This window comes from Oncorhynchus kisutch, linkage group LG7 (genome assembly GCF_002021735.2).
Source record: "Oncorhynchus kisutch isolate 150728-3 linkage group LG7, Okis_V2, whole genome shotgun sequence".
NCBI classification, from domain to species: domain Eukaryota; kingdom Metazoa; phylum Chordata; class Actinopteri; order Salmoniformes; family Salmonidae; genus Oncorhynchus; species Oncorhynchus kisutch.
Genome location: NC_034180.2, coordinates 14,008,206 through 14,034,921, shown reverse-complemented (window position 1 = coordinate 14,034,921; position 26,716 = coordinate 14,008,206). Strand labels below are relative to the sequence as shown.

At 43.5% G+C, this 26,716-nt stretch overlaps 1 protein-coding gene across 1 annotated transcript in view; it reads right to left on the bottom strand.

Annotated features, from left to right (window-relative positions):
• The window catches only part of LOC109894792 (FH2 domain-containing protein 1-like), a 42,919-nt gene extending 21,220 nt beyond the window's left edge, over positions 1-21,699 (bottom strand). Inside the window, exons 1-7 of the mRNA XM_031828515.1 lie at positions 20,786-21,699; positions 11,019-11,080; positions 5,898-6,000; positions 4,926-5,011; positions 4,023-4,123; positions 992-1,062; positions 629-736 (exon numbers count right to left, since the gene is read on the bottom strand). Of these exons, the coding sequence (XP_031684375.1) occupies positions 629-736; positions 992-1,062; positions 4,023-4,123; positions 4,926-5,011; positions 5,898-6,000; positions 11,019-11,080; positions 20,786-21,304 (1,050 nt within the window). The 5' untranslated portion in view covers positions 21,305-21,699. The remainder of the gene's footprint in view (positions 1-628; positions 737-991; positions 1,063-4,022; positions 4,124-4,925; positions 5,012-5,897; positions 6,001-11,018; positions 11,081-20,785) is intronic.
• Between the last annotated feature and the right edge of the window lie 5,017 nt (positions 21,700-26,716).

The following is a 26,716-nucleotide window of genomic DNA, read 5'->3' as shown; positions in this document are numbered from 1 at the left end:
AATTACGTTGAAACAACATTGATTCAACCAGTTTGTGCCCAGTGGGGAGTGTCTGTGAGAATGCCAAAAGGATCCACGGGTCAGCACACTGACTCATAGTCCCGATCGGTGAAATTTCATTTTAAAGTGAGCATGACGAGCAGAAGAAACCTGAAGATATTCCTGCACACTGCTTGCTTTACAAAGGGATTTTCCACTAATCTGCCTCTCTATGTGTCTCCTCCAGGGTCTCCCCTACTGTGTGTGTGTGTGTGTGTGTGTGCATGTCAGTTTGTCTCCTCCAGTGTGTCTGTCTTCTCCAGTGTGTCTGTCTTCTCCAGTGTCTGTCTCCTCTAGTGTGTCTGTCTCCTCCAGTGTGTGTGTGTTTTACAGGAGGCTGCTGAGGGGAGGACGGCTTATAATAATGGCTGGAATGGAGTGAATGGAATGGTATCAAACACATGGAAACCATGTTTATCATGTTTGATGAGTTCGATACCGTTTCATTTATTCCATTCCAGCCATTACTATGAGCTCGTCCTACCCAATTAAGGTGCCATCAATATCCTGTGGTGTGTGTGCAAGTCTGTGTGTTTCCTCCAGTGTGTCTCCTTCAGTGTCTCTTCCCATCTCTCTCTGTCAGACTTACCAAAGCCACAAAATGTAGCAGGTTCATGCCAGGTTTGTTGGCCTTGGTGTCGGCCAGCGAGAGGAGCGATGACAGTTTGAAGCCCACGGCATTGCCCGCGTAGCCACCCTGCGGGACAGGGAGGAGGATAAACATTTAGCCATCGTCATATCAGACAGATAAGGAGTGAGGGAGAGAGAAGAGATGGGGGGGAAAGAACGAGACAGATGTCACAGATTGATGGACAGAGAGAGAGAGAGACCGACTGAGTGAGTGAGAGAGTGAGTGATTGAGGAGAAAGAGAGGAAGAGAGAGTGAGGATAGATAAATAGAAAGGGGTGGGGTGGGGGGAGGGAGTGAGAGATAATGGCATCGTTGATTTACAGCATTCATGATGTTTCCAGCCTGCAGGACCAGGTGGAGGATGGCGTGTAGTTCCTCACAAGTCATCAGCTCTACAGAGAGAGAGGAGAGAGGGGTCAATACAAACCCATAGCTCACAGAGCATTCAGCAGCAACCTCCATCAGATCTGTGTTTCAAATACTTCAAAAATCGATTCAAATACTTTACCTGTGCCTAGTTGACCTTGCCTGACTAACTAATAAAAAAGTTCCAAAACTGCAAACCCCGCCCATCTGGCACTCCAGGCAGACTCAAGCAAATGCTCAAAGTATTTGGAAATACTTTTCAAGTATTTCAACCCAGGTCTGCCCCCCATCAAACACCATCTCTGTTTGGAATTAACTTCCACCATACACTTCCACTACAACTCAAGCTAGTTTTCAACTGAGGTATACAACTGTATGGAGATGATGTCATAATTCCAGCATGACTGTAGGCCTATTGATATTTCAAATACTGTACAATACAGCTAGCTACTCATTAGACGTAACGTCAGCCCACACCAAGAGTCTGGTTTCACGAGTAATCACAATCAGGAAGTAACTTGTCTGTGACTTGACCTTTGTTTAAATAGCGAATGGACAACAGCATAACAAAATGCATCATATATGTATATGCACATCCTAGATCAAAAGCTATTCATGATGAGATGGAGTAAACACAAAAAACACCCACAAAATAACAACGGCTCATACCAACTTTTCCAACGTTGCATCAATGTGCAGAGCTGTGGTCGAGAGGATAACACTCCCGACACGTGTCACATAAGGCTCTGCATTGGAGATCAGGGCTCAGTCCCTTCTACCTGTGTTGTAAAAGCCCCAAATTCACTGAGAGGTGAAAATCTGTGTCAAGCCGTTTTATGAATCATTCAAAAACCCTGCGTCATGCCCTAAAAGGCCTCACAATGCAAATGATACAGCAGCCTGCACTCTCAAGACATGTTTAGCTTACTAAATGTATCAGGGCAAATAATTTGCTAAATTGGTGCTGCTCTTTAGGCACTACCAAGCTCATTTGAATGTATTAGCTACAGTAGCTGCATACCAACAAATCATGCATAGGCCCACTGTACTGCAATAAATGTCAACGACTTGCATATTTCAGAGCCCAAATTATAAAAACAAGTTGACTGTGGATCATATGAATGGTTTCAGACGCTGAGCTTAATGGAAACCCTACAGCATAATAACACTGACACACCATCAGCACAGTCTGTTTTGTCCTTTGCAATCATTAACCATTACCAGATTTGGTTTACTATCCCTACCCCTGAAAGATTCTCTAGGTCCATCCATCCATGTCTCTATATATCTGTAAATACAGTATGTAGCTCAGTATCTTTCTATCTCTGTATTTACATGTCTGTTCATTGCAGACATGAACCCCCATTTATGTCATTAACCTGAAAACATCCTCTGCATGAACCAGGGTTTGGGATCAAAATAAATTTTCAGACGATTACTTCTGAACAGAACCATTATTTATTTTGTTCCGTTCCACTGTTCTGACCAGAAAAATAAAGTTATGAACCGTTATGAACCCCAAAAAAGTACTGGTTTATATCATTTCTTTCCGTTCCTTTGTAAAACTCTGAAATATTTTTCTTTACATTTAGCTCGACATTAAATTACTTCACCAATCAGTGCAGATAGAGAAACTTGCTGTGGAGCAGGTAAGCAGTTTAATCTGTATAAGAAAGTTGTTAAAAGAGCCAATTGAATTTTGTCATAATAGCATGGTTTAATCATAATGAAAGCCAAACACACATACTGTGCTGCCAGTCACAGTGTAGGGTGCGAGACGCAACTGACATTTTGAGGGAGAGGAGAGAACGAGAGAGGATGGCGGAAGCTTGCCTTGAAGCGCTGGGCATCTTATGTTATGCATTATCTGTATTAGGTCCACAGAATTATACCTACGGATATATGGAGGAACTTTGAATGTCTTTGTACTTCCAAGTTGGTTTAAAGTTGGACCAGAGCAAACGTTAGCTAGAATAAAAAATGCGTCTTACTTTTTGTATCTAATCAATCCAATGTGAAACCTGATAACTATAGTATCCTTAACAAGCATTGTCAGAAATTAGGCAGAGATGTTAAATTAGAGAAGAATGTATCCATTGTAATGTCGTCAGTAGGCTACAGTAACCTATGCTTCAGAGGGGAGGGGCATGTAGCCTACACACACACGCACACCCACTGGCAAAGATTTCCAGCTGGCAGGCAGACTCTGGAATACGTTTCTGAGTGACAGAATGAGGGCTTTGCATAGGAGCTTTGTTGCGATTTTTGTCGGACTGGAAGAAAATGCCCAGAACGTAAGATAATATTATTAACCTGTTCCCATATGCTTTCAAAATAACAGTTCTGTTACGGAACTGTCACACCCTGACCATAGAAAGCTGTTTATTCTCTATGTTGGTTGGGTCGGGGTGTGATTTAGGGTGGGTTATCTAGGGGAATTGTATATCTATGTTGGCCTGATATGGTTCCCAGGCAGCTGTTTATCGTTCTCTCTGATTGGGGATCATTTTTAGGTAGCCATTTCCCATTGTGCTTTGTGGGATCTTGTCTATGTATTGTTGCCTGTGAGCATTAGTCTAGCTTCACGTTTCGTTTGTTCGTTTTGTTCTTTGACGTTTTCATTTCCAAAATAAAGGATGGAAACAGACCATGCTGCATCTTGGTCTACTCCTTATGACAAACGTGACAGGAACAGTATAGAGCACTTTTTTTGTTGGTTTGGGTTCTTTTCCTCAAATAATTTAGTTATTTTCCGGTTTTCTGTTCTGTTCCCTGAACCAGTTCCAACCCTTACCTGCTGCTATCACTCATCTACTTTTTTAATCTGTCCAAATACAGCACCAGCTCATATAACACGCACGCACGCACCCGCACATACACACTGGGTCCTTGTCACACCTCAGAGAAGTGAATCTGGGTCACCAGTCGACGATGTGTGGCAGCGCCAGTGGCCGATGGTGGGGCAGTGGTGTGTCATCATCATTACCTTTGGTGGCCACGCGGATGACATCGATCTCATGGCTCATCACAGCGCAGGACTGAAAGAACTCCTCACGCAGGACCATGGCCTCGATGCGCAACTCAAACCTGGCAGGGGCAACAGAGAACAGGGGGTGTCAGATTCACTGGCACAGGGCACAGAATAGTGCAATTTGCTATACAACTCCAGGCCCTCAGTCTCGTGGGCCAAAGCACTGCTGGTTTTGATTCTTCTAATCTGGTACTGATTTACACTTGGCCTTGATCAATTAACTACGAGGGAGAAAAACAGCAGTAGCTTAGCCCTAGAAGCAAAATAGAATAGACCTTATTAATTGAAGTAAGTACTCAGTCAATTTTATGCTATAGTATATAACCATGCATTTTCCTTTGAGCAAATTCAATTGCAGAATGAACAGTTGTGGGTACCTGAAAAATACTAGCAAGGTAGGTAGACTCATAGCAGATTTTTTTATTTTACCTTTATTTAATTAGGCAAGTCAGTTAAGAACAAATTCTTATTTTCAATGACAGCCTAGGAACATTAGGTTAACTGCCGGTTCAGGGGCAGAAGGACAGATTTTGTACCTTGTCAGCTCTGGGATTTGAACTTGCAACCTTTCGGTTACTAGTCCAATGCTCTAACCACTAGGCTACCCTGCCTACCCTACCGTTGATTGATAAGTGAATCAAGATTTGATTGATTCATGCAGTAACAGGGACGGAGTGAGTTCAGAAATTTTTCCTCGAGGCCCCCACACACCGGCCCATTTATTTAGTTGAGGCCCTCTTTATTAGGTAAATAAGGATCCTTCTGCATCAAAAAAAGGCTAAAGATGTACCAGCATTTGTCCAACCTGTCCTATTGCCAATCCGTTTCTGAGCTGTAATACCAATGAGTGCAGCTTACCGAGGCACCTGGATCAACAGGTACATGAAGGAGTCTGCCAGGGTCAGTTTGCTGGAGTCCCCTTTGAACGCCCTCAGTTTCTTTACCTGTGGATACGACAATAAACATACAAACATGTTCCTGTGTGGCTCAGTTGGTAAAGCATGGCGCTTGCTAAGTCGGGATCATGGGTTTCGATTTCCACTGGGGCCACCCATGTACAAATGTATGCACACATGACTAACTCTAAGTCACTTTTGATGAAAGTGTAATAATATTATTAATATTATTTTGTGCTCCAATAAGTGTAATCCATAAGAAACTAACCTCAACAACACAAATTTACCTTAAAAATGTGATGTACAAAGTAACTTAGAAGATGTCTGTCATTGAATTAAATCATTGAATGATCGTGCTCCATCCATTTGAGAATGATTTAAAGGTATTTATAAACTGGGTGGTTAGAGCCCTGAATGCTGATTGACTGATAACCGTGGTATATCAGACCGTATACCACGGGTATACCAAAACATGTGTTTTTACTGCTATAATTACATTGGTAACCAGTTTAGATCAGTAATAAGGCACCATGGGGGTTTGTGGTATATGGCCAATATACCACGGCTAAGGGCTGTGTCCAGGCACTCCGCGATGCGTCTTGCCTAAGAACAGCCCGTAGCCATGATATATTGGCCATATACCACACCCCCCTCGTGCCTTATTGCTTAATTATATCATAGACATAGAGGAAGCCTATGCAAGCTGGGCTGTGCTTAGTATCCTATTCAAAAACTGTGGTGCATTGGTGCCTTGCTTGGCTGGTACATTGTGTGTGTGTGTGTGTGTTTGTCCCTCTCCCTCTCACACACACACACACACACACACACACACACACACACACACACACACACACACACACACACACACACACACACACACACACACACACACACACACACACACACACACACACACACACACACACACACACACCTCTTCAGACTCGGGCAGGAGTTTGAGCAGGTCTTTGAGGAGTTCAGCTCCGTACAGCTTGCCATCTCCCTGGCGAATGTCCTCGACGATGGAGTGATTGGACCTGGATGAGATGGACACAGTGATAACCGTTATAGTGCATTATGATGTGGTTATAATGCATGGCAAGATTTGTTATAAGCATGTACAGTATTATAGTATCTTATGAACATCTCCTGACTGACTGAATAAAAGCCCATTTGAGCCAGTTGACAATTTGGTGCAATGAGTCTTAACACACTATAAGCCTTGTTCTAAGAGGCTCTTACGTGCTCATAACAAGTTATAAGCATTATACCGTTGGTCAAAGAAACATAACATATTATACACCTTATAATAGAACATCCTAAAGGCTCATACTAAACAAGTTATAAAGCCTTATACCCAATGGCTTAAGTGGTACCGAAACAGTCAGTTCAGTTCATTGGTAAACCACACAGGCTCTCACTCTCTGTTTGTACATAGCAGTAAATCCAGCCATTCCTCACACAGACACTCCGATGAGTGAGCCTATTGCCCAGGCCTGATATGGATTTATGAGCCATGGGACTGGATAATCCATTAATTGAAAGGGGTTCAGGGAGATGCGGTGGGAGCCCGTGCAACTGCAACAACATGCCGCTAATTCAGTAAAAATGAATTATGTGGAAATTTGTGTCATATCAAATTCGGGAGAATCACTTAAAATATGATATTCTCATTAGAGATCAACTGAAAGGGGGAGAATGTATGTTTCAAATGTCTAGTTAGCTTAGTTAGCATTATCAATCTGCCTCTTTTCTGCATTCAAGTAAGTAACTACTGTAAGTAGTTAGAATTACTGTTAGCAACATGCTAGCTGAGAATGGCTGGAGGCAATGCTAGCCACTTGCAAAAAAAATGTTGATATACTGTCCTGCACTAGTGACTGTGTTACATAAGCGAAAGTGTCCAAATCCAATGTGGACAAGGTAGTGTTGATAGGTGCTCTTGTGATAAGAGTCAAATGCTATGAAAATTACAGGGGGAGCCATGCAAAATGTCCTATGAGATCAGCCCTCTGGCCCCGTACACACTCTGATGTAAACTGATGTAAAACCGTTGTGATATAAGGTGTGCAGACAAACTCTCCATTAGTATCACAAAAATATCAGTTCAATCATACCCATTGTGTCAAATGTGTTGTACAAGCTGAGTGTATACAGCACCTGCTCTGTGCTGGCATGCAAATCCCGAGCTACAACTCTCCCAGTCTACCACTCCACAGTGTGTAATAGATACAGTAGGACATATTGCTAGCCAAAGCTATCGCCATCCTGTCGGGCTGTATCACCGCCTAGTACGGTAGCACACAGGTATATCTCACTGGTCATCCCCAAAGCCAACATCTGCTTTGGTCGCCTTTCCTTCCAGTTCTCTAATGACACAAATCGCTGAAGTTGGAGACTTATATCTCCATCACTAACTTTAAACATCAGCTATCTGAGAAGCTAACCGATGGATGGGCTGTGTACAGCTACAGCGAATATACCTACCTCATCCCCATATTGTTTTAATTTACTTTTTTGCTCTTTTGTACACCAGTATCTCTACTTGCACATCATCATCTGCACATCTATCACTCCAGTGTTAATTTGCTAAATTGTAATTACTTCGCTGCTATGGCTTATTTATTGACTTACCTCCTCACGCCATTTGCACACACTGTATATGGACTTTTTTTTCTATTGTTATTGACTGTATGTTTGTTTATTCCATGTGTAAAACTCTGTGTTGTTGTTTGTGTCGCACTGCTTTGCTTTATCTTGGCCAGGTCGCAGTTGTAAATGAGAACTTGTTCTCAACTGGCCTACCTGGTTAAATAAAGGTGAAATATATATATTTTTAAATGCACCGCCCACAACCACAGGGCTCTTCATAGGGTGGTGCAGCCTGCACAACACATCACCGGGGGCAAACTACCTGCCCTCCAGGACACCTACAACACCCGATGTCACAGGAAGGCAAAAAAGATCATCAAGGACAATAACCACCCGAGCCACTGCGTGTTAACCCTGCTTCGATCCAGAAGGCGAGGTCAGTACAGGTGCATCAAAGCTGGGACAGAGAGATTGAAGAACAGCTTCTATCTCAAGGCCATCAGATTGTTAAACAGCCACCACTAGCACAGAGAGGCGGCTGCCTGCCTACAGACTTGATATCATTGGCTACTTTAATAAATGGAAAACTAGTCACTTTAATAATGCCACTTTAAGAATGTTTACATATCTTGCATTACTTATCTCATATGTACAGTGGGGCAAAAAAGTATTTAGTCACCCACCAATTGTGTAAGTTCTCCCACTGCAACTATGACAGACAAAATGAGAAGAAAAAAAATCCAGAAAATCACATTATAGGATTTCTAATGAATTTATTTGCAAATTATGTTGGAAAATTAGTATTTGGTCAATAACAAAAGTTTCTCAATACTTTGTTATATACCCTTTGTTGGCAATGACAGAGGTCAAACGTTTTCTGTAAGTCTTCACAAGGTTTTCACACACTGTTGCTGGTATTTTGGCCCATTCCTCCATGCAGATCTCCTCTAGAGCAATGATGTTTTGGGGCTGTTGCTGGGCAACACTGACTTTCAACTCCCTCCAAAGATTTTCTATGGGGTTAAGATCTAGAGACTGGCTAGGCCACTCCAGGACCTTGAAATGCTTCTTACGAAGCCACTCCTTCGTTGCCCGGGTGGTGTGTTTGGGATCATTGTCATGCTGAAAGACCCAGCCACGTTTCATCTTCAATGCCCTTGCTGATGGAAGGAGGTTTTCACTCAAAATCTCACGATACATGGCCCATTCATTCTTTCCTTTACACGGATCAGTCGTCCTGGTCCCTTTGCAGAAAAACAGCCCCAAAGCATGATGTTTCCACCCCCATGCTTCACAGTAGGTATGGTGTTCTTTGGATGCAACTCAGCATTCTTTGTCCTCCAAACACGACGAGTTGAGTTTTTACCAAAAAGTTATATTTTGGATTCATCTGACCATATGACATTCTCCCAATCTTCTTCTTGATCATCCAAATGCTCTCTAGCAAACTTCAGATGGGCCTGGACATGTACTGGATTTAAGCAGGGGGACACGTCTGGCACTGCAGGATTTGAGTCCCTGGCGGCATAGTGTGTTACTGATGGTAGGCTTTGTTACTTCAGTCCCAGCTCTCTGCAGGTCATTCACTAGGTCCCCCCGTGTGGTTCTGGGATTTTTGCTCACCGTTCTTGTGATTATTTTGACCCTACTAAATACCTACTAAATACTTTTTTGCCCCACTGTATATACTGTATACTGTGTCCTTCACTATCTATTCTTTACTATCTATTGCATTTTAGCAGCTCTGTCACTGCTCATCCATATATTTTATACTTATATATTCTCATCCCATTCCTTTACTAGATTGTGTGTATTAGGTTTTGTTGTGGAATTGTTAGATATTACCTGTTAGATACTGCTGCACGGTCGGATCTAGAAGCACAAGCATTTCACTACACACACAATCACATCTGCTAACCATGTGTATGTGACCAATAAAATTTGATTGGTGATTTGATTTGAACAATGTGGACGTTTTCTCCTGGATTATCAACCCAGATAATCTGAGGGTCAGTTTTGTGATGTTCCTAAAACCCTCTCTGTACTTTGTGTGTGTGTGTGTGCGCTCGCCTGCATGTATGTATGTGTCCGTGTGTATATGTGAGTGTGTATTGTATGCTGTTCATTGCTCTTTCTGCGCAGATATCTTCCGTGCCAATACTAATATTCCTCTGTAAATGTAGGAATTTGTCCAAAGAAATTATATATTTTTTTACATAAAACAACTTTGCAGGAGCCTTGGAAGGACATGCACAGACAGCGATGCGGTAAGACCAGACTGTACTTCTTCTGCAGGCCGTCATGTTTCCACGCCATACTTATTAACTGTGTGTCTGAGCTGAGGAGAGCACTGCCAGTCACACACACACTGAATAATACAGTATATGCCCAGTCGGGCTGGATAGAGAAATACTTTGATTAGAAAACCAATTCTAGGGGTTTTTCATTAAAACTACTACTGCATAAAGAATGGAAAAAGCATGGAAAAACATCCCCACAGCATGATGCTGCCACCACCATGCTTCACTGTTGAGATGGTATTCTCGGGGTGATGCGTTTTCCTTGATGGCCATTTTTTATTTATTTTAGTCTCATCTGACCAGAGTACCTTCTTCCATATGTTTGGGGAGTCTCTCACACGCCTTTTGGCGAACACCAAACATGATTGCTTATTGTTTTCTTTAAGCAATGGCTTTTTTCTGGCCACTCTTCCGTAAAGCCCAGCTCTGTGGAGTGTACGGCTTAAAGTGGTCCTATGGACAGATACTCCAATCTCCGCTGTGGAGCTGGCAGCTCCTTCAGGGTTATCTTTGGTCTCTTTGTTGCCTCTCTGATTAATGCCCTCCTTGCCTGGTCTGTGAGTTTTGGTGGGCGGCCCTCTCTTCGCAGGTTTGTTGTGGTCCTGGGGACCCAAAGGGGTGCAAATTTTTTTTTTGCCTAAGCAAAATCAACTCACCATCAAGCTTTGATGATTTGAATCAGGTGTGTAGTGCTGTGGCAAAAAAAAGTGCACGCCTTTGGATCCTCAGGACCAGGGTTAAGAACCACTACCCTAACAGATTGACAATTCTACAGGGGCGGCAGGTAGCCTAGCGGTTAGAGAGATAGGCCAGTAATCAAAACGTTGCTGGTTTGAATCCCCATGCCGACTAGGTGAAAAATCTGCTGATGTGCCTTGAGCAAGGCACTTAACCCAAATTAACCCACTTAACCCAAGTTGCTCTGGATAAGAGCCTCTGCTAAATGACTAAAATGTAAATACAGCAAACACCATAATTACGACATGCACACACACGTGACCTTATGCTCTAGCGTGCCGGACTAAGGAGGCTACCACTTAAAACAAGTTACACAACGGTGTCGTGTTTCACACAAGGCGTCTCGTTTCTCTCCCTCAGGCCGATCAGTGAATTTTATCCCCGCTTTATGTAAGCTAATCTAACAAAACCAGAGGAAGACTTACTTCTTGAACTGCCTGAGGAAAATGCCCACGTTCATGCCCCGCTTGGAGTCCAGAATGCTGATCTGAGAACAGTAGAAAGAGAAGAACACGATTCGGTACAGGAGGATCGTGTGGAAATGATTGTGATGCGAGATTAGGGTTGCAAAGCTACAGGTAATTTACCAACGTTACCGGGATCAATAATGTTGGTACATAACAGGTGACTATCTACAATGAGTACACAAAACACATGCTCTTTCCATTACATAGACTGACCAGGTGATTCCAGGTGAACGATATGATCCCTTATTGATGTCACTTGTTAAATCAGTGTAGATGAAGAAAAGGAGAAAAGTTATTGAAAGATTTTTAAGCCTTGAGACAATTGAGACATGGATTGGGTATGTATGCCATTCAGAGGGTGAATGGGCAAGACACAAAACATAAGCACCTTTGAACGGTGTACGGTAGTAATTTTGCACTTGAATAACTTTTAAAAACTGTATTTATGTATAGTATTAATGGTTTATATCTGTGTCCATATTGTCCACAAGTTTCAAGTGGATAGACCATATGGATCAAGAGCAAATTGCCTAGTTAATGAAAAAAATAACAACTAACCAACAATGGTATTATTTTCAATTAACTCTGTAACTCTTCCAGACCTGGGATAACTATATGTTTAACTATGGTTAAAACAATAGGGGGTGAAGATTATAAAAAAGTACTATTTTTTAAGCTACCGGTACGTTTTTTTATATAGATCTCAGGAAGTGACTACTTTTCCGAAACTATTAGATTTGTAACGGAGTTCTTCGTTTATAGAAAGAGAGTCGGACCGAAATGCAGCGTGGTGGTTACTCATGTCTTTAATGAATGAAAAACGGAACGATACATGAAATAACTAATAAATACAAAAAACAACAAACGGAACGTGAAACCTAATACAGCCTATCTGGTGAACACTACACAGAGACAGGAACAATCACCCACGAAATACAAAGTGAAACTCAGGCTACCTAAATACGGTTCCCAATCCGAGACAACGAGAATCACCTGACACTGATTGAGAACCGCCTCAGGCAGCCAAGCCTATACTAGACACACCCCTAATCAACCACAATCCCAATGCCTACAAAAACCCCAAAAGACAATACAATAACCCCATGTCACACCCTGGCCTGAACAAATAATTAAAGAAAACACAAAATACTAAGACCAAGGCGTGACAGAACCCCCCCCTAAGGTGCGGACTCCCGGACGCACCTCAAAACCATAGGGAGGGTCCGGGTGGGCGTCTGTCCATGGTGGCGGCTCCGGCTCGGGACGTGGACCCCACTTCATTAATGTCCTAGTTCCTCCCCTTCGCGTCCTGGGATAATCCACCCTCGCCGCCGACCATGGCCTAATAGTCCTCACCCAGAACCCCACAGAACTGAGGAGCAGCTCGTGACTGAGGGGCATCTCGGGACTGAGGGACAGCTCGGGACTAAGGCAGCTCGGGACTGAGGGGCAGCTCGGGACTGAGGTGCAGCCCGGAACTGAGGGGCAGCCCGGAACTGAGGGGCAGCCCGGAACTGAGGGGCAGCCCGGAACTGAGGGGCAGCCCGGAACTGAGGGGCAGCCCGGAACTGAGGGGCAGCCCGGAACTGAGGGGCAACCCGGAACTGAGGGGAAGCCCAGTACTGAGAGGAAGCCCAGTACTGAGAGGAAGCCCAGTACTGAGATGAAGCTCAGGTAGGTAGTAGGCTCCGGTAGATCCTGGCTGGCTGGCGGATCTGGAAGATTCAGGTTGACTAGCAGATCTGGAAGATTCTGGTTGACTAGCAGATCTGGAAGATTCTGGTTGACTAGCAGATCTGGAAGATTCTGGTTGACAGGCTGATCTGGAAGAATCTGGTTGACTGGCAGATCTAGAAGATCATGGCTGACTGGCGGATCCAGCTGCTCTATGCAGACTGACAGCTCTGACTGCTCCATGCAGGCTGACAGCAACCTGCAGACTGGCAGCTCCTTGCAGACTGACAGCTCCTTGCAGACTGACAGCTCCCTGCAGACTGGCAGCTCCTTGCAGACTGACAGCTCTGGCTGCTTCATGCATACTGACAGCTCCCTGCAGACTGGCAGCTCAGGCTGCTTCATGCAGACTGACAGCTCTGACTGCTCTATGCAGGCTGGCAGCACCTTGCAGACTGGCAGCTCCTTGCAGACTAGCAGCTCCTTGCAGACTGGCAGCTCCTTGCAGACTGGCAGCTCCTTGCAGACTGGCAGCACAGGCTGGTCCGAACAGGCAGGAGGCTCCGGCAGCGCTGTAGAGGAGGAAGGCTCTGATAGCGCTGTACAGGCGGGAGACTCCGACAGCGCAGGAGGGAAGGAAGGCTCTGATAGCGCTGAACAGACAGGAGACTCCGGTAGCGCAGGAGAGGAGAAAGGCTCCGACAGCGCTGGAGAGGCGGGAGACTCCGAGGCGCACTGTAGGCCTGATGCGTGGTGCTGGCACTGGTGATACTGGAGCGAGGACACGCACAGGAAGCCTGGTGCGGGGAGCTGCTACCGGAGGACTGGTGTGTGGAGGTAGCTCTGGATAGACCGGACCGTGCAGGCGCACTGGAGCTCTTGAGCACCGAGCCTGCCCAAGCTTACCTGGCTCGATGCCCACTCTAGCCCGGCCAATACGAAGGGCTGGTATGAACCGCTCCGGGCTATGCACCCGCACTGGAAACACCGTGCGCTCCATAGCATAACACGGTGTCTGCCCGGTCTCTCTAGCCCACCGGTAAGCACAGGGAGTTTGCGCAGGTCTCCTACCTGGCATAGCCATACTCCCTTTAAGCCCCCCCCCCAATAATTTTTTGGGGCTGCTTTTCGGGCTTCCATCTGCGTCGCCGTGCTGCCTCCTCATACCAGCGCCTCTCCGCTTTAGCCTCCAGTTCCTCCTTGGGGCGGCGATATTCACCAGGCTGAGCCCAGGGTCCTCTTCCGTCTAATATCATCTCCCAAGACCAGAAGTCCTTATATCGCTGCTCCTCACGATTAACAGGGAGAGTTGGCTCAGGTCTGACTCCTGACTCTGCCACTCTCTCCCTGAGCCCCCCCCCAATACATTTTTGGGGCTGCTTTTCGGGTTTCCTTGCCAACCGTGTTCCCTCGTATCGTCGGCTCTTATCTCCGGCTGCCTCTGCTCTCCTAAGTGCCTCCACCTGTTCCCATGGGAGGCGATCTCTTCCAGCCAGTATCTCCTCCCAAGTGTAACAACCTTTGCCATCCAATACGTCTTCCCATGTCCATTCCTCCTTTCGCTTTTCCTGCTGTCGCTGCCTGTTACCACGCCGCTCGGTCCGTGTGTGGCGGGTGATTCTGTAACGGCGTTCTTCGTTTGTAGAAAGAGAGTCGGACCGAAATGCAGCGTGGTGGTTACTCATGTCTTTAATGAATGAAAAACAGAACGATACATGAAATAACTAATAAATACAAAAAACAACAAACGGAACGTGAAACCTAATACAGCCTATCTGGTGAACACTACACAGAGACAGGAACAATCACCCACGAAATACAAAGTGAAACTCAGGCTACCTAAATACGGTTCCCAATCCGAGACAACGAGAATCACCTGACACTGATTGAGAACCGCCTCAGGCAGCCAAGCCTATACTAGACACACCCCTAATCAACCACAATCCCAATGCCTACAAAAACCACAAAAGACAATACAATAACCCCATGTCACACCCTGGCCTGAACAAATAATTAAAGAAAACACAAAATACTAAGACCAAGGTGTGACAAGATTGGCTCGCCTTTTATCTGGGTTGTATCTGGAACATTTTGAAGATAAAAAATAGAATGAATAGAACACAATTTCCTATTCCCTTCCAATTTATCTGACAGTCATATTTGATCTACACAATAGATGTATATCTGAGCATTCTGTAAATGTCCGTTCTCCTGAATGTCCATTGCCTCAGGTGTACATAATCAAGTCAAACAAAAAACAATTATATTTTGTACAGATAAGTATGACTCTTTCAACATCAAATCAAAGTTTATTTGTCACGTGTGCCGAATACAACAGGTGTAGTAGACCTTACAGTGAAATGCTTCTTACAGGCTCTAACCAATAGTGCAAAAAAGGTATTAGGTGAACAATAGGTGCCACTGAAACAGTTGAAAGCTGCAATAAATTGTATGATACCTGAAAATACAACAGAAAAATTAAAAGCCATTGCAATCATTGCAAACAGCAATTTGGATGATAGGCAAAAGCAACTTCAAAACTATTTTTCCATCGGAGGGGAAGTGTTCTTGTTTCAAACATACTATTCCAGGGTTCCCCAATTACATTCAGCCTTGAGACGATTTTTCCTTGAGCAGACGGTCGTGAGACCAGAACATAATTATAAATAATTTGTACACTGCACATTTTGACTGCACGAATCCCAAACTGATATAAAGCTGAAGTAGGAAGTTTACATACACCTTAGCCAAATCAATTTAAACTCAGTTTTTCACAATCCCTGACATGTAATCCTAGTAAAAATTCCCTGTCTTAGGTCATTTAGGATCACCACATTATTTTAAGAATGTGAAATTATTATTTCTTTCATCACATTTCTAGTGGGTCAGAAGTTTACATACACGCTATTAGTATTTGATAGCATTGCCTATAAATTGTTTAACTTGGGTCAAACGTTTCGGGTAGCCTTCCACAAGCTTCCCACAATAAGTTGGGTGAATTTTGGCCCATTCCTCCGGACAGAGCTGGTGTAATGGAGTCAGGTTTGTAAGCCTCCTTGCTCGCACATGCTTTTTCAGTTCTGCCAACAAATTTTCTATAGGGTTGAGGGCTATGTGATGGCCACTCCAAAACCTTGACCTTATTGTCCTTGAGCTATTTTGCCACAAATTTGGAAGTATGCTTGGGGTCATTGTCCATTTGGAAGACCCATTTGCATCCAAGCTTTAACTTCCTGACTGATGTCTTGAGATGTTGCTTCAATATATCCACATCATTTTCCCTTCTCATGATGCCATCTATTTTGTGAAGTGCATCAGTCCCTCCTGGTGCATGATCTTTGTCCCCATGTTTAAACTGTAGTCTGGCTTTTAATGGTGGTTTTTGAGCAGTGGCTTCTTCCTTGCTGAGTGGCCTTTCAGGTTATGTCGATATAGGACTCGTTTTACTGTGGATATAGATACCTTTGTACCTGTTATCCTCCAGCATCTTCACAGGGTCCTTTGCTGTTGTTCTGGGATTGATTTGCACTTTTCGCACCAAAGTACGTTCATCTCTAGGAGACAGAACGTGTCTCCTTCCTGAGTGGTATGATGGCTGCGTGGTCCCATGGTGTTTATACTTGCGTACTATTGTTTGTACAGATGAACGTGGTACCTTCAGGCATTTGGAAATTGCTTCCAAGGATGAACCAGACTTGCGGAGGTCTACAATATTTGGGCTGATTTCTTTTGATTTTCCCATGATGTCAAGCAAAGAGGCACTGAGTTTGAAGGTAGACCTTGAAATACATCCACAGGTACACCTCCAATTGACTCAAATAGTCAATTAGCCTATCAGAAGCTTCTAAAGCCATGACCTCATTTTCTGGAACTTTCCAAGCTGCTTAAAGGCACAGTCAATTTAGTGTATGTATTCTGACCCACTGGATTTGTGATCCAGTGAATTATAAGTGAAATAATCTGTCTGTAAACAATTGTTGGAAAAATTAGTTGCGTCATGCACAAAGTAGATGTCCGAACCGACTTGCCACAACTATAGTTTGTGAACAAAAATTTGTGGAGTGGTTGAAAAACTAGTTTTAATGACTCCAACCTTAGTGTATGTAAACTTCCGACTTCAACTGTAGTATTTGACAAAAATAGAATCATTCCAAACCTTGATTACATTGAGATACGATCACGTATGCCTCTAAATTTATGCGTGGGAAATATTGGGAACCGATTTCCTACATTATGATTATGATCTGATTTCCGGGTGATTTTACAGCATTTTATGTCCAAAACAAAAAAAATGTGTGGGGGGGGCAAATAAAATATAGTGCAGGGTTCCCCTATTGGGGAATATAACATGATTTTAGACTTACCTTGGCTGTAGTTGATTCAAGACGGCAGCTTTTTGGATATTTAGTTTCCTTTCGACGCTTAATAGCCATATTTTGTTACTGTTAGCATTCTCAGTAACACTTAACATTAAACTGTTCTTGTACCTGTGTAATAAAACTGTAGTTACTTTTGGAGAAACATTTTATTAGCATGTGACTTAATACTTTGGTCATTGCATTTTAATTGCATAGCAATGAGGTGAGCGTTTTCGGTTCTTCATCAAATATTTGACAGCCTTCAAATAAATATATATTTTTCAAATATTATTTGTTTTTCTGAGGCCTTGTATTGTTTTTCTGAGGCCTGTTTTTCTGAGGCCTTTTAGTTGAAACTCTATAAGAGCTACATTCGACTGCCTCAAGTATTTGAAAAGGTTTCAAAATAAGAATAGGAGAGATAGAGACCCACACACTGTCGAAAAAGTGGACAAATCCAAAACTGAGGTTTAAATGCAAAAATAGAGATGATTTATTGGGACATCATGATGCCGAAAAAGTGCATTGGGAAGAAAAGTTGAAAAAAAGGTGAAAAACAAATCAAAATGTGTTTTTTATCAAGCCATCATCACTATTTACACTAGCATACGGCAGAGCGATTGTGTTAAAAGCAAAATAGGGCATACTTCCTTTTGGAATTGATTTTGTATTAACATTTTTGTTATTTAACTATGCAAGTCAGTTAAGAACAAATTCTTATTTACAATGACGGCCTACACCGGCCAAACCCAGATGGCGCTGGGCCAATTGTGCACCGTCCTATGGGACTCCCAATCACGGACGGTTGTGCAACATTGAGGTTTGGTTAGTAACTGGTGCCACAGATGGTGACATAGATGCCAGCCAGAAGAATTCCCGATGAATGTTTTTTATTGTACACCTGCCCAGGTACAAATGCTGGCATTTGTGATGCTATTGTTTCTGTATCCACAGTGCCTTCAGAACGCATTCATACCCCTTGACTTAATCCCCAGAAAATTGTGTTACAGCCTGAATTCAACATTTATAAAAAATAAAAACAATTATAATAATCTCTCAGCCATCTACACACAATACCCCATAAAAAAAGTGAAAACATGTTTTAAAATATTTTTGCAAATGGATTGGAAATTAAATACATAAATATCTAATTTATTCACACCCTCTGCATCAATACTTTGTAGAAGCACCTTTGGCAGCGATTACAGCTGTGAATCTTTGTAGTGAATCTTTCTAGGTTGGTCTCTAAGAGCTTTCCACACCTGGATTTTGCAACATTTGTCCATTATTCTTTTCAAAATTCTTCAAGCTCTGTCAAATTGGTTGTTGATCATTGCTAGACAACCTTTTTCAGGTCTTGCCATAGATTTTCAAGTAGATTTTAGTCAAAACTCAGGAACATGCACTGTCTTCTTGGTAAGCAACTCCAGTGTAGATTTGGTCTTTTGTTTTAGGTTATTATCCTGCTGAAAGGGGAATTCGTCTCCCAGTGTCTGATGGAAATCAGAAAGTTAATTGCTTTTCCAGATTTTTTGCAGCATTACTTTAGTGCCTTGTTGCAAACAACATGTTTTAGAATATTTGAATATTTGTTATTATGTACAGGTTTCCTTCCTTTCACTCTGTCAATTAGGTTCCTCATGTACTTTGGTATTGGTATTATAACTATCCGAAGCCTAGGACCAACAAGTATGTAGAGGCAGCCTTTAGTTATTATGCCCCCATCCTCTGGAATAGCCTGCCAGAGCACCTTAAGGGGGCCGAAACTGTACACATATTTAAAACACAGATCTTAAAACACATCTTTTTAGCTTTGCTTTTCCTTAGGGTGCTTTTTAGTTGTTCGGCTTCTGTAATTCTTTAGTTTTTTATGATATTGTGTAGTAAATATTTCAGCATTTAATTTCATTGTTTGTTATTAGTTTTTTTCCTGTAAAGCACATTGCGTTGCATTCCACGTCTGAAATGTGCTGTATAAATAAAGCATGATTTGATGTAGTATTGTTGTCACGACTTCCGCCGAAGTCACCCCTTCTCCTTGTTCGGATGGTGCTCGGCGGTCGACGTCACCGGCTTTCTAGTCACCACTGATCCATGTTTCAGTTTCGTTGTGTTTTGTCTGTATTACACACACCTGGTTTCAATTCCCATATCATGTTCCTTATTTAACCCTCTGGCATACATTTCTGTTCTGTCCGTAATTGTTGGTGTCTAAGTGGTTGTTGTATGTGCTAGTGTGTATGTATGTTCCTATTTGGAATTTTTGCTTTACTTTTTTGAGTAAACTCCGTTGTGTTGCTCAAACCTGTGTTCTGCGCCTGACTCCGCTACATCTCTGCACCCAATCGCTGACAATTGTGGAGTAACTACAATGTTGATGATCCATCCTCAGTTTTCTTCTATCTCAGCCATTAAACTCTTTAGCTGTTTTAAAGTCACCAATGGCCTCGTGGTGAAATCCCAGAGCGGTTTGCTTCCTCTCTGGCAACTGAGTCAGGAAGGACGTCTGTATCTTTGTAGTGACTGGGTGTATTGATACACCATTTTTATCCATCTACCAATAGGTGTATTTTTTTGCGAGGCATTTGGAAACCCTCCATGATCTTTGTGGTTGAATCTGCGTTTGAAATGCAATACTTGACTAAGGGACCTTACAGATAATTACATGTATGGGGTACAGAGATGAGGTAGTCATTCAAAAATCATGTGAAACACTAATATTGCATACAGTCCATACAACTTATTACGTGACTTGTTAAGCACATTTCTACTCCTGAATTTATTTAGGCTTGCCATAACAAAGGGGTTGAATACTTATTGACTCAAGATATTTCAGCTTGTCATTTTTTATTAATTTTTAAACATTTCTAAAAATGTAATTCCACTTGGACATTATGGGGTATTGTGTGTAGGCCAGTGACAACCTCAATTTAATACATTCAGGCTGTAACAACAAAATGTGGAAAAAGTCAAGGGGTGTGATTACTTTCTGAAGGCACTGTATATCCTACGTACAATCACAGGGCTCTCAGGAGTAGTGCGTTTGGAGTCCAAATTTGGACAAATTTGGAGTCCCTTGAGGAATAGGGGTTGTGAAATAACAGCCAGTATTCCCTCCAGGTTGCTCAGACTGTCAAACTGTAACATAAGCTTCACTAAGCCTCATGTGGGCATAGATTTACAGTTTGTCCGAAGCCTTTTTCAAGGGTTTTACAATAATTTACCATACGCTCACCATCGACGTGTTTCCTGTTTCCAGATACGCATGCCATACTTTTGTATTGGTAGTACTTTTGGTAGTGTTATTTCCATCCCTCGAGACGAGGCTGATTGTGCTGTGCTGTGAAGTGGTTGTGTTAGCTTGTGTTCTGTGATTACAGTGACTTCCAAGAATAACCTTTGAGTTCAGGTTCAGGTACAGTATATACTGTCTGTCAATACTGTTCTTGTTGTTGTCAATTTCTGTTTCGTTTTATTGTTTTTACTACAGAGTAAACTGCCATACCAACCAGTCAATCTTAGTCATGTTAGCGCAAACCAAAAACTCTTTGTTAAGCACAGTATACTGCTAACATCTTTTTCTAGTGAAGGGGACCTACCAGCACTCTTCTGTCCTGTATTTCCACCAGTAAAACAAAAACAGGTCAGGGCGTATTCTAATCCACCATTCACAATCCACCCAGTCAGACTCACCTTGTCCTTGTTCTCCTTGAAGGACCTGGACCGGGTGATGCGGGCTGAGGAGGATCCACTGGTGGCGGGCACACACCCCCGGCCCTGCACTTCCTCTGGCTGGCCGAACAGCTCCTCCACGGAGCGCACATCGATCTGGTACTGCTGCTGGCAGCGCACCGCCATGGTCCAGATATTGGGCTGCCCCCGCACCTTCTCCTCTGGGATGGGCTTCCAGAAAAAGCTCCGCACCTGCCGCTTCTTCCACACACCGTGGCTGGAGAGGGAGGTTGGTGGTGGGGGAGGAGGAGGAGGTGTGTTCGGGGGCAGGGGTGGTGGTAGCGGTGGGGTGTAGTGGTGGGGTAGTGTGGTAGGGTGCAGGGGGTGTTCATTGGGGAAGGGAGAGGGGAGAGTAGAAGCGGAGGGGATGTGGCCCAACATTGGGGAGAGGTCGGAGGTGGTGCTGGCGGCGCTGCTGCTGCACTCGCTGCTGCAGTTCTCTGTCTCATTGGTCAGCGACGGGCTGCTCATAACATGCATCAGACTAGCGTGGGGCTGGGGTGGGGCCTAGTCCTGAGAGGCCACTGCGTCAAATTCTCTATGCCCTCAATTTCGCTCTCAAGAGTTTGAAGTAGCCCAATCAACTAACAACCTTTCATGCACTTCAACTCAAGTTACTCAAGTTATTCAGGTATGTTGAAGAAATGATACACTGATAAAATCACAAGTCAAGGATTAGATGGCAAAATAGCAAGAGCACAATAGTTTTTTCCTGAGGCGAATGAGATGAGGTGTCCTTCTGTCTGTCTAGTCACGGCGATGTTAGCATGCTCTCTGATTCCGTCTGTCTCCATCTTGCTGCCCGTATACCATCACTCCAAACTGGGCCTTGATAGGGTTCTGGAGCATTCTGTGGAGGTCGTAGTTGGGGGAACCGCCATGGAGCTATAGGGAGGTACAAAAACAACACAAGAGAGGATTATTTGGGGGCAGTCATGCGTGTTGTCCCCAGGACAATCTAAATTTGGGGAAATTGAGGGGTGCGACACATCAAAAGAGAGAAGGGGGTCGAGGGGAAACCACAATAGGGCTATGACAGACTCCATTGTTCTTTTGAAGTCCTTGAAGTCAAAATGTCCAGTGACACTAGTCTACACATGCTTACGCCAGTGGTTACTGGAAGATTTTCCAAAGCACAAGTGCAGACAACATGGATTTGCCAGGAGTGTATTTCGTTTTCCACAGTTTAGCGAATATGCCATTTCTTTACATTTTCCCTTTGTGGATTTGAATATAGTTATAGTATAGTATAAAACCATTGAATTTGATTTATTTTCATTTGTACAAAAGTTTCCAGTCCATTTATCTGTGGAAGTTTTCTCATGTAGGAATTAAATATCATAGATTGGATGATAGGTAGTTCTACTGACCTACCTTTGAGTGGGAGTGGACTACGAATCTACTTCATAAGTGACATCATCTTACACCTTTGTATGAAATGAGTAATATTCCATCGACGTTCGCATATTAACCCACATTTCTAAATACAAAGCACCTGATATCACAAAGACAGCTGTTGCCAGAAGAGCAGCATAAAACATAAAGGGCAACTTTGAGAGAAAGTTACCTCAAACCTGAACAAATCCCCTTATAGGGCCTTAGTTTCTACCAAACCTGAATATGATGCATTATTCCTGAAAGGAAGTAATTGAACCAGTCCTGGCACCATGATCATATTCAATGCAATGCTTGATTGCTTAAATGTTGTTTTGTGTTTCATACCTAAATCATCTTAAAGTTACTTTATTGAGCTACACAGTCAATTTCAATTCAGGATGCATTGGTTCTTGGAGAAACATGCTAAATAGTATGGAGAAAATGGTACATTAAATGGAAAGCATGTTAATATCGGGGATATTGACTTACATTGGTTTTTGGAGAAACATGCTAAATAGTTTGGAGAAAGTGGCAAGGTTAACTAAACCAAAGCATTGATTGCTCTCTTTTCTGATTGCAGGGTAAGAAAATCAATATATAATTTTGTAATTTGGGTGAGCCATCTCTTTAAGTTCCGCTTTAACAATTCCTTCTGTTGTACAGTACTTTCAGGTTTTGTCCATAGTTCTGTGATGGTGACTAACTCTCTTTCAGAACACATCACTCACAACCTAAGCTGACATGGCCTTGGTCATGTGATAGCCACTCATGTCCAAACAAGTAAATGGATAGCTGACCTGACAAAACAAGGAACTGGATATGAGGCATAATAATGGTACAGTGGAAACATTGGTAAAAGGGAAGAGGTGCTCCAGTCTGCCCCTAAGCATTGATTTAAGAACAGATGTTCCTACTCCAACCCTAATATTAACCATTTGAGCTGAAACAAACTCAAACTGACCCTGGGTCAGGGATTTAAGGAGTTTATGCTAACCCTGTAACGACATTCAGAGGTGGAAGAAGGATCGGACCAAAGCGCAGCGTGGTAAGTGTTCATGATGATTTTTAATTGAAACGAACTGAACACTGAAATACGAAACAATAAACAATGTGAACAAAACGAAAACCGAAACAGTACCGTGTGGCCCAAACACTCACACGGAAACAAACACCCACAAACCAAAAGTGAAACCCAGACTACCTAAGTATGATTCTCAATCAGAGACAACTAACGACACCTGGCTCTGATTGAGAACCATACTAGGCCGAACACAAAAAAAAACATAGAAAAACAAACATAGACTGCCCATCCAACTCACGCCCTGACCATAATGAAACAAAGACAAAACAAAGGAACTAAAGTCAGAACGTGACAAACCCTAAAGTCTATTTTAACCAAAGGCCTGCTGTTTCCTGGATCTTGCCATGTCATGGCAACGTCGCTGCATCCGTTAGCGCCCTGTCCACCGGATCCCACGGGTCCTTTACTAATTCATATGGCTGACGTCACGGCCGGCCTCGTGTTGCCTGCTCACAGTGCAACGTCAACTGTCCTGTCCTCTGTCCCTGGCTGGGCCACCGCGTCACTCATGTCTTATTCATGGGGTCTGTGAGGAGCACTTGACCCCATGGTGAGTCATCTTCTAAAAGGATATGTGGTGATTAGGTAGGCTAGGTTATGCTAGGAGTGGGAGGTGAAAGCTGCTACAGCCGCCTTCTCTGGCAAACTCGCCTATCCGGTGGTTGTCATACCGTATTTCCTGCAATGTCACACACGCAGACACATGCACGCACACACACACACACTGGAGGGAATAGTGGCGGTTTGACCGGTTCCTGACCAATTGTGCTATTTTGTGTATTTTTTTGCGATGATCTGTTTTTGTACATAATGTTTCCACTATCGTTTCCTATGACAGACAATAGCTTCTGGACATCAGAACAGCTATCACTAACCTCGATTTGGATGAGGACTTGTACTTCAATGAGTCGGAAGTGAAATATACACTAGCGTTCAAATGTTTGGGGTCACTTAGAAATGTCCTTGTTTTTGAAAGAAATGCATTTTTTTGGTCCATTTAATTGTTAACGTTGTAAATGACTATTGTAGCTGGAAACGGCAGATTTTTTAGGGAATATCTACATAGGCGTAAAGAGGCCCATTATCAGCAACCATCACTCCTGTGTTCCAATGGCACTTTGTGGTAGCTAATCCAAGCTGATCATTTTAAAAGGCTAATTGATCATTAGAAAACCTTTTGCAATTATGTTAGCACAGCTGAAAACTGTTGTTCTGATTAAATAAGCAATAAAACTGGCCTTCTTTAGGCTAGTTGATTATCTGGAGCATCAGCATTTGTGGGTTGGATTACAGGCTCAAAATGGCCACTGACACTCATCAGTCTATTCTTGTTCTCAGAAATTTAATAGTCATTTACAACATTAAACCATTTCTACACTCTATTTCTGATCAATTTGATGTTTTTTTTATTTTATTTTACCTCTATTTTACTAGGCAAGTCAGTTAAGAACAAATTCTTATTTTCAATGACGGCCTAGGAACAGTGGGTTAACTGCCTGTTCAGGGGCAGAACGACAGATTTGTACCTTGTCAGCTCGGGGATTCGAAATTGCAACCTTTCGGTTACTAGTCCAACACTCTAACCACTAGGCTACCCTGCCGTTGTTAATAGCCAAAAAAATTGCTTTTCTTTAAAAAACAAGGACATTTCTAAGTGACCCCAAACTTTTGAACGGTAGTGTATATTGATTATGTCAGACCAGGCCCAAATCTCCAATACTGGAAGAAGGAGGGGACGGCTCTGTAGAGGCCAGTGTGTGGGATACCGGACAAGACTATGAAGGAAGGTGGACAAATCGCCTATACCCTTTGTTCTAATGGCAAACACGCAATCACTGGAGAATAAACGGGATGAACACTATAGTTTTGGACAACCGTGTGATCACGATCTCCGTAGCCGATGTGCAAAGGTCTTTAAACAGGTTAACATTCACAAGGCCGCAGGGCCAGAAGGATTACTAGGATGCATACTCAGAGCAAGCACTGACCAGCTGGCAAGTGTCTTCACTGACATTTTCAACTTCTCCCAGTCTGTAATAAAGGGAGGAGGTCAGAGACCTGGTAGTGTGGTGACAGGACAACAACCTCTCCCTCAACATCAGCAAGACAAAGGAGCTGATCGTGGACTACAGGAAACGGAGGTTCGAGCATTTGAACCAAATCTGGAACCAAGAGGACACTGAATAGCTTCTACCCCCAAGCCATAACACTGCTAAATAGCTACATCGACGGAGTTGTAGTGGAGCAGGTTGAGAGCTTCAAGTTCCTTGGTGTCCACCAAGTGCCACACCATGTTTTACCTGTCTTTGTGCTTGTCTCCACCCCCATCCAGGAGTTGCCCATTTTCCCCATAATCCCCAGGGCATTTATACCTGTGTTCTCTGTTGCTAGTTCGTTTTGTTTCATGAAACCTATCAGCGTTCTTCCCCTTGCTCCTGTCTGTTCTTATTCTTGTTTTCTAGTCTTTCCTGGTTTTGACCTTTCTGCCTGCCCTGACCCTGAGATTGCCTGCCGTTCTGTACTTTGCCACACCTCTCTGAATTATTGACCCCTGCCTGCCCTGCAGACTGCCTGCCGTTCTGAACGTGTTGCACCCTTTCTGGATTACTGACCTCTGCCTGCCCTTGACCTGTCGTTTGCCTGCCCCTGTACTAGAAATAAACTTTTGTTACTTCTACACTGTCTGCAACTGGGTCATACCTGGGGGGGGGCAAATAAACAGATGTTGGTTCCTGATGTGGCTTGCTCCTCGGTCCTGGAGTTGACCCACTCCTCCAGGCTTGCCTGCCACACAGGCTCCCGTCGGACCCTGGCCTTTGTGCAACAACGCTTTTGGTGGCCTACCATGGTTTCTGACATCTCCGCATTCGTCAACGCTTACACAGTCTGTGCACAGAACAAGACTCCTTGGCAAGCTCTGGCTGGTCTCCTCCAACCTCTGCCTGTCCCTCACCGTCCCTGGTCTCACATCTCCCTGGACTTTGTTTCACTGGGGCTGAGCTCCCTGCCACCCAGGACCTCTATACCAGGCGGTGTCAGAGGAAAATGGTCAGACACCAGCCATCCAAGTGGTACTGATGAACCAAATCTGGAACCAAGAGGACACTGAATAGCTTCTACCCCCAAGCCATAACACTGCTAAATAGCTACCTGGACAATCTGCATTGACCCTTTTTGCACTCTCTTTTGACTCATCACAGATGCTGCTGCTCTTTTTGCACTCTCTTTTGACTCATCACAGATGCTGCTGTTACTGTGTATTATCTATCCTGTTGCCTAGTCACTTTATCCATACCCTGTCGTTCTGTTCAGGGGCAGATTGACAGATTTGTACCTTGTCAGCTTGGGGATTTGAACTTGCAACCTTCCGGTTACTAGCCCAACACTCTAACCACTAGGCTACCCTGCCACCACAATTTGAATATTGAAAATCA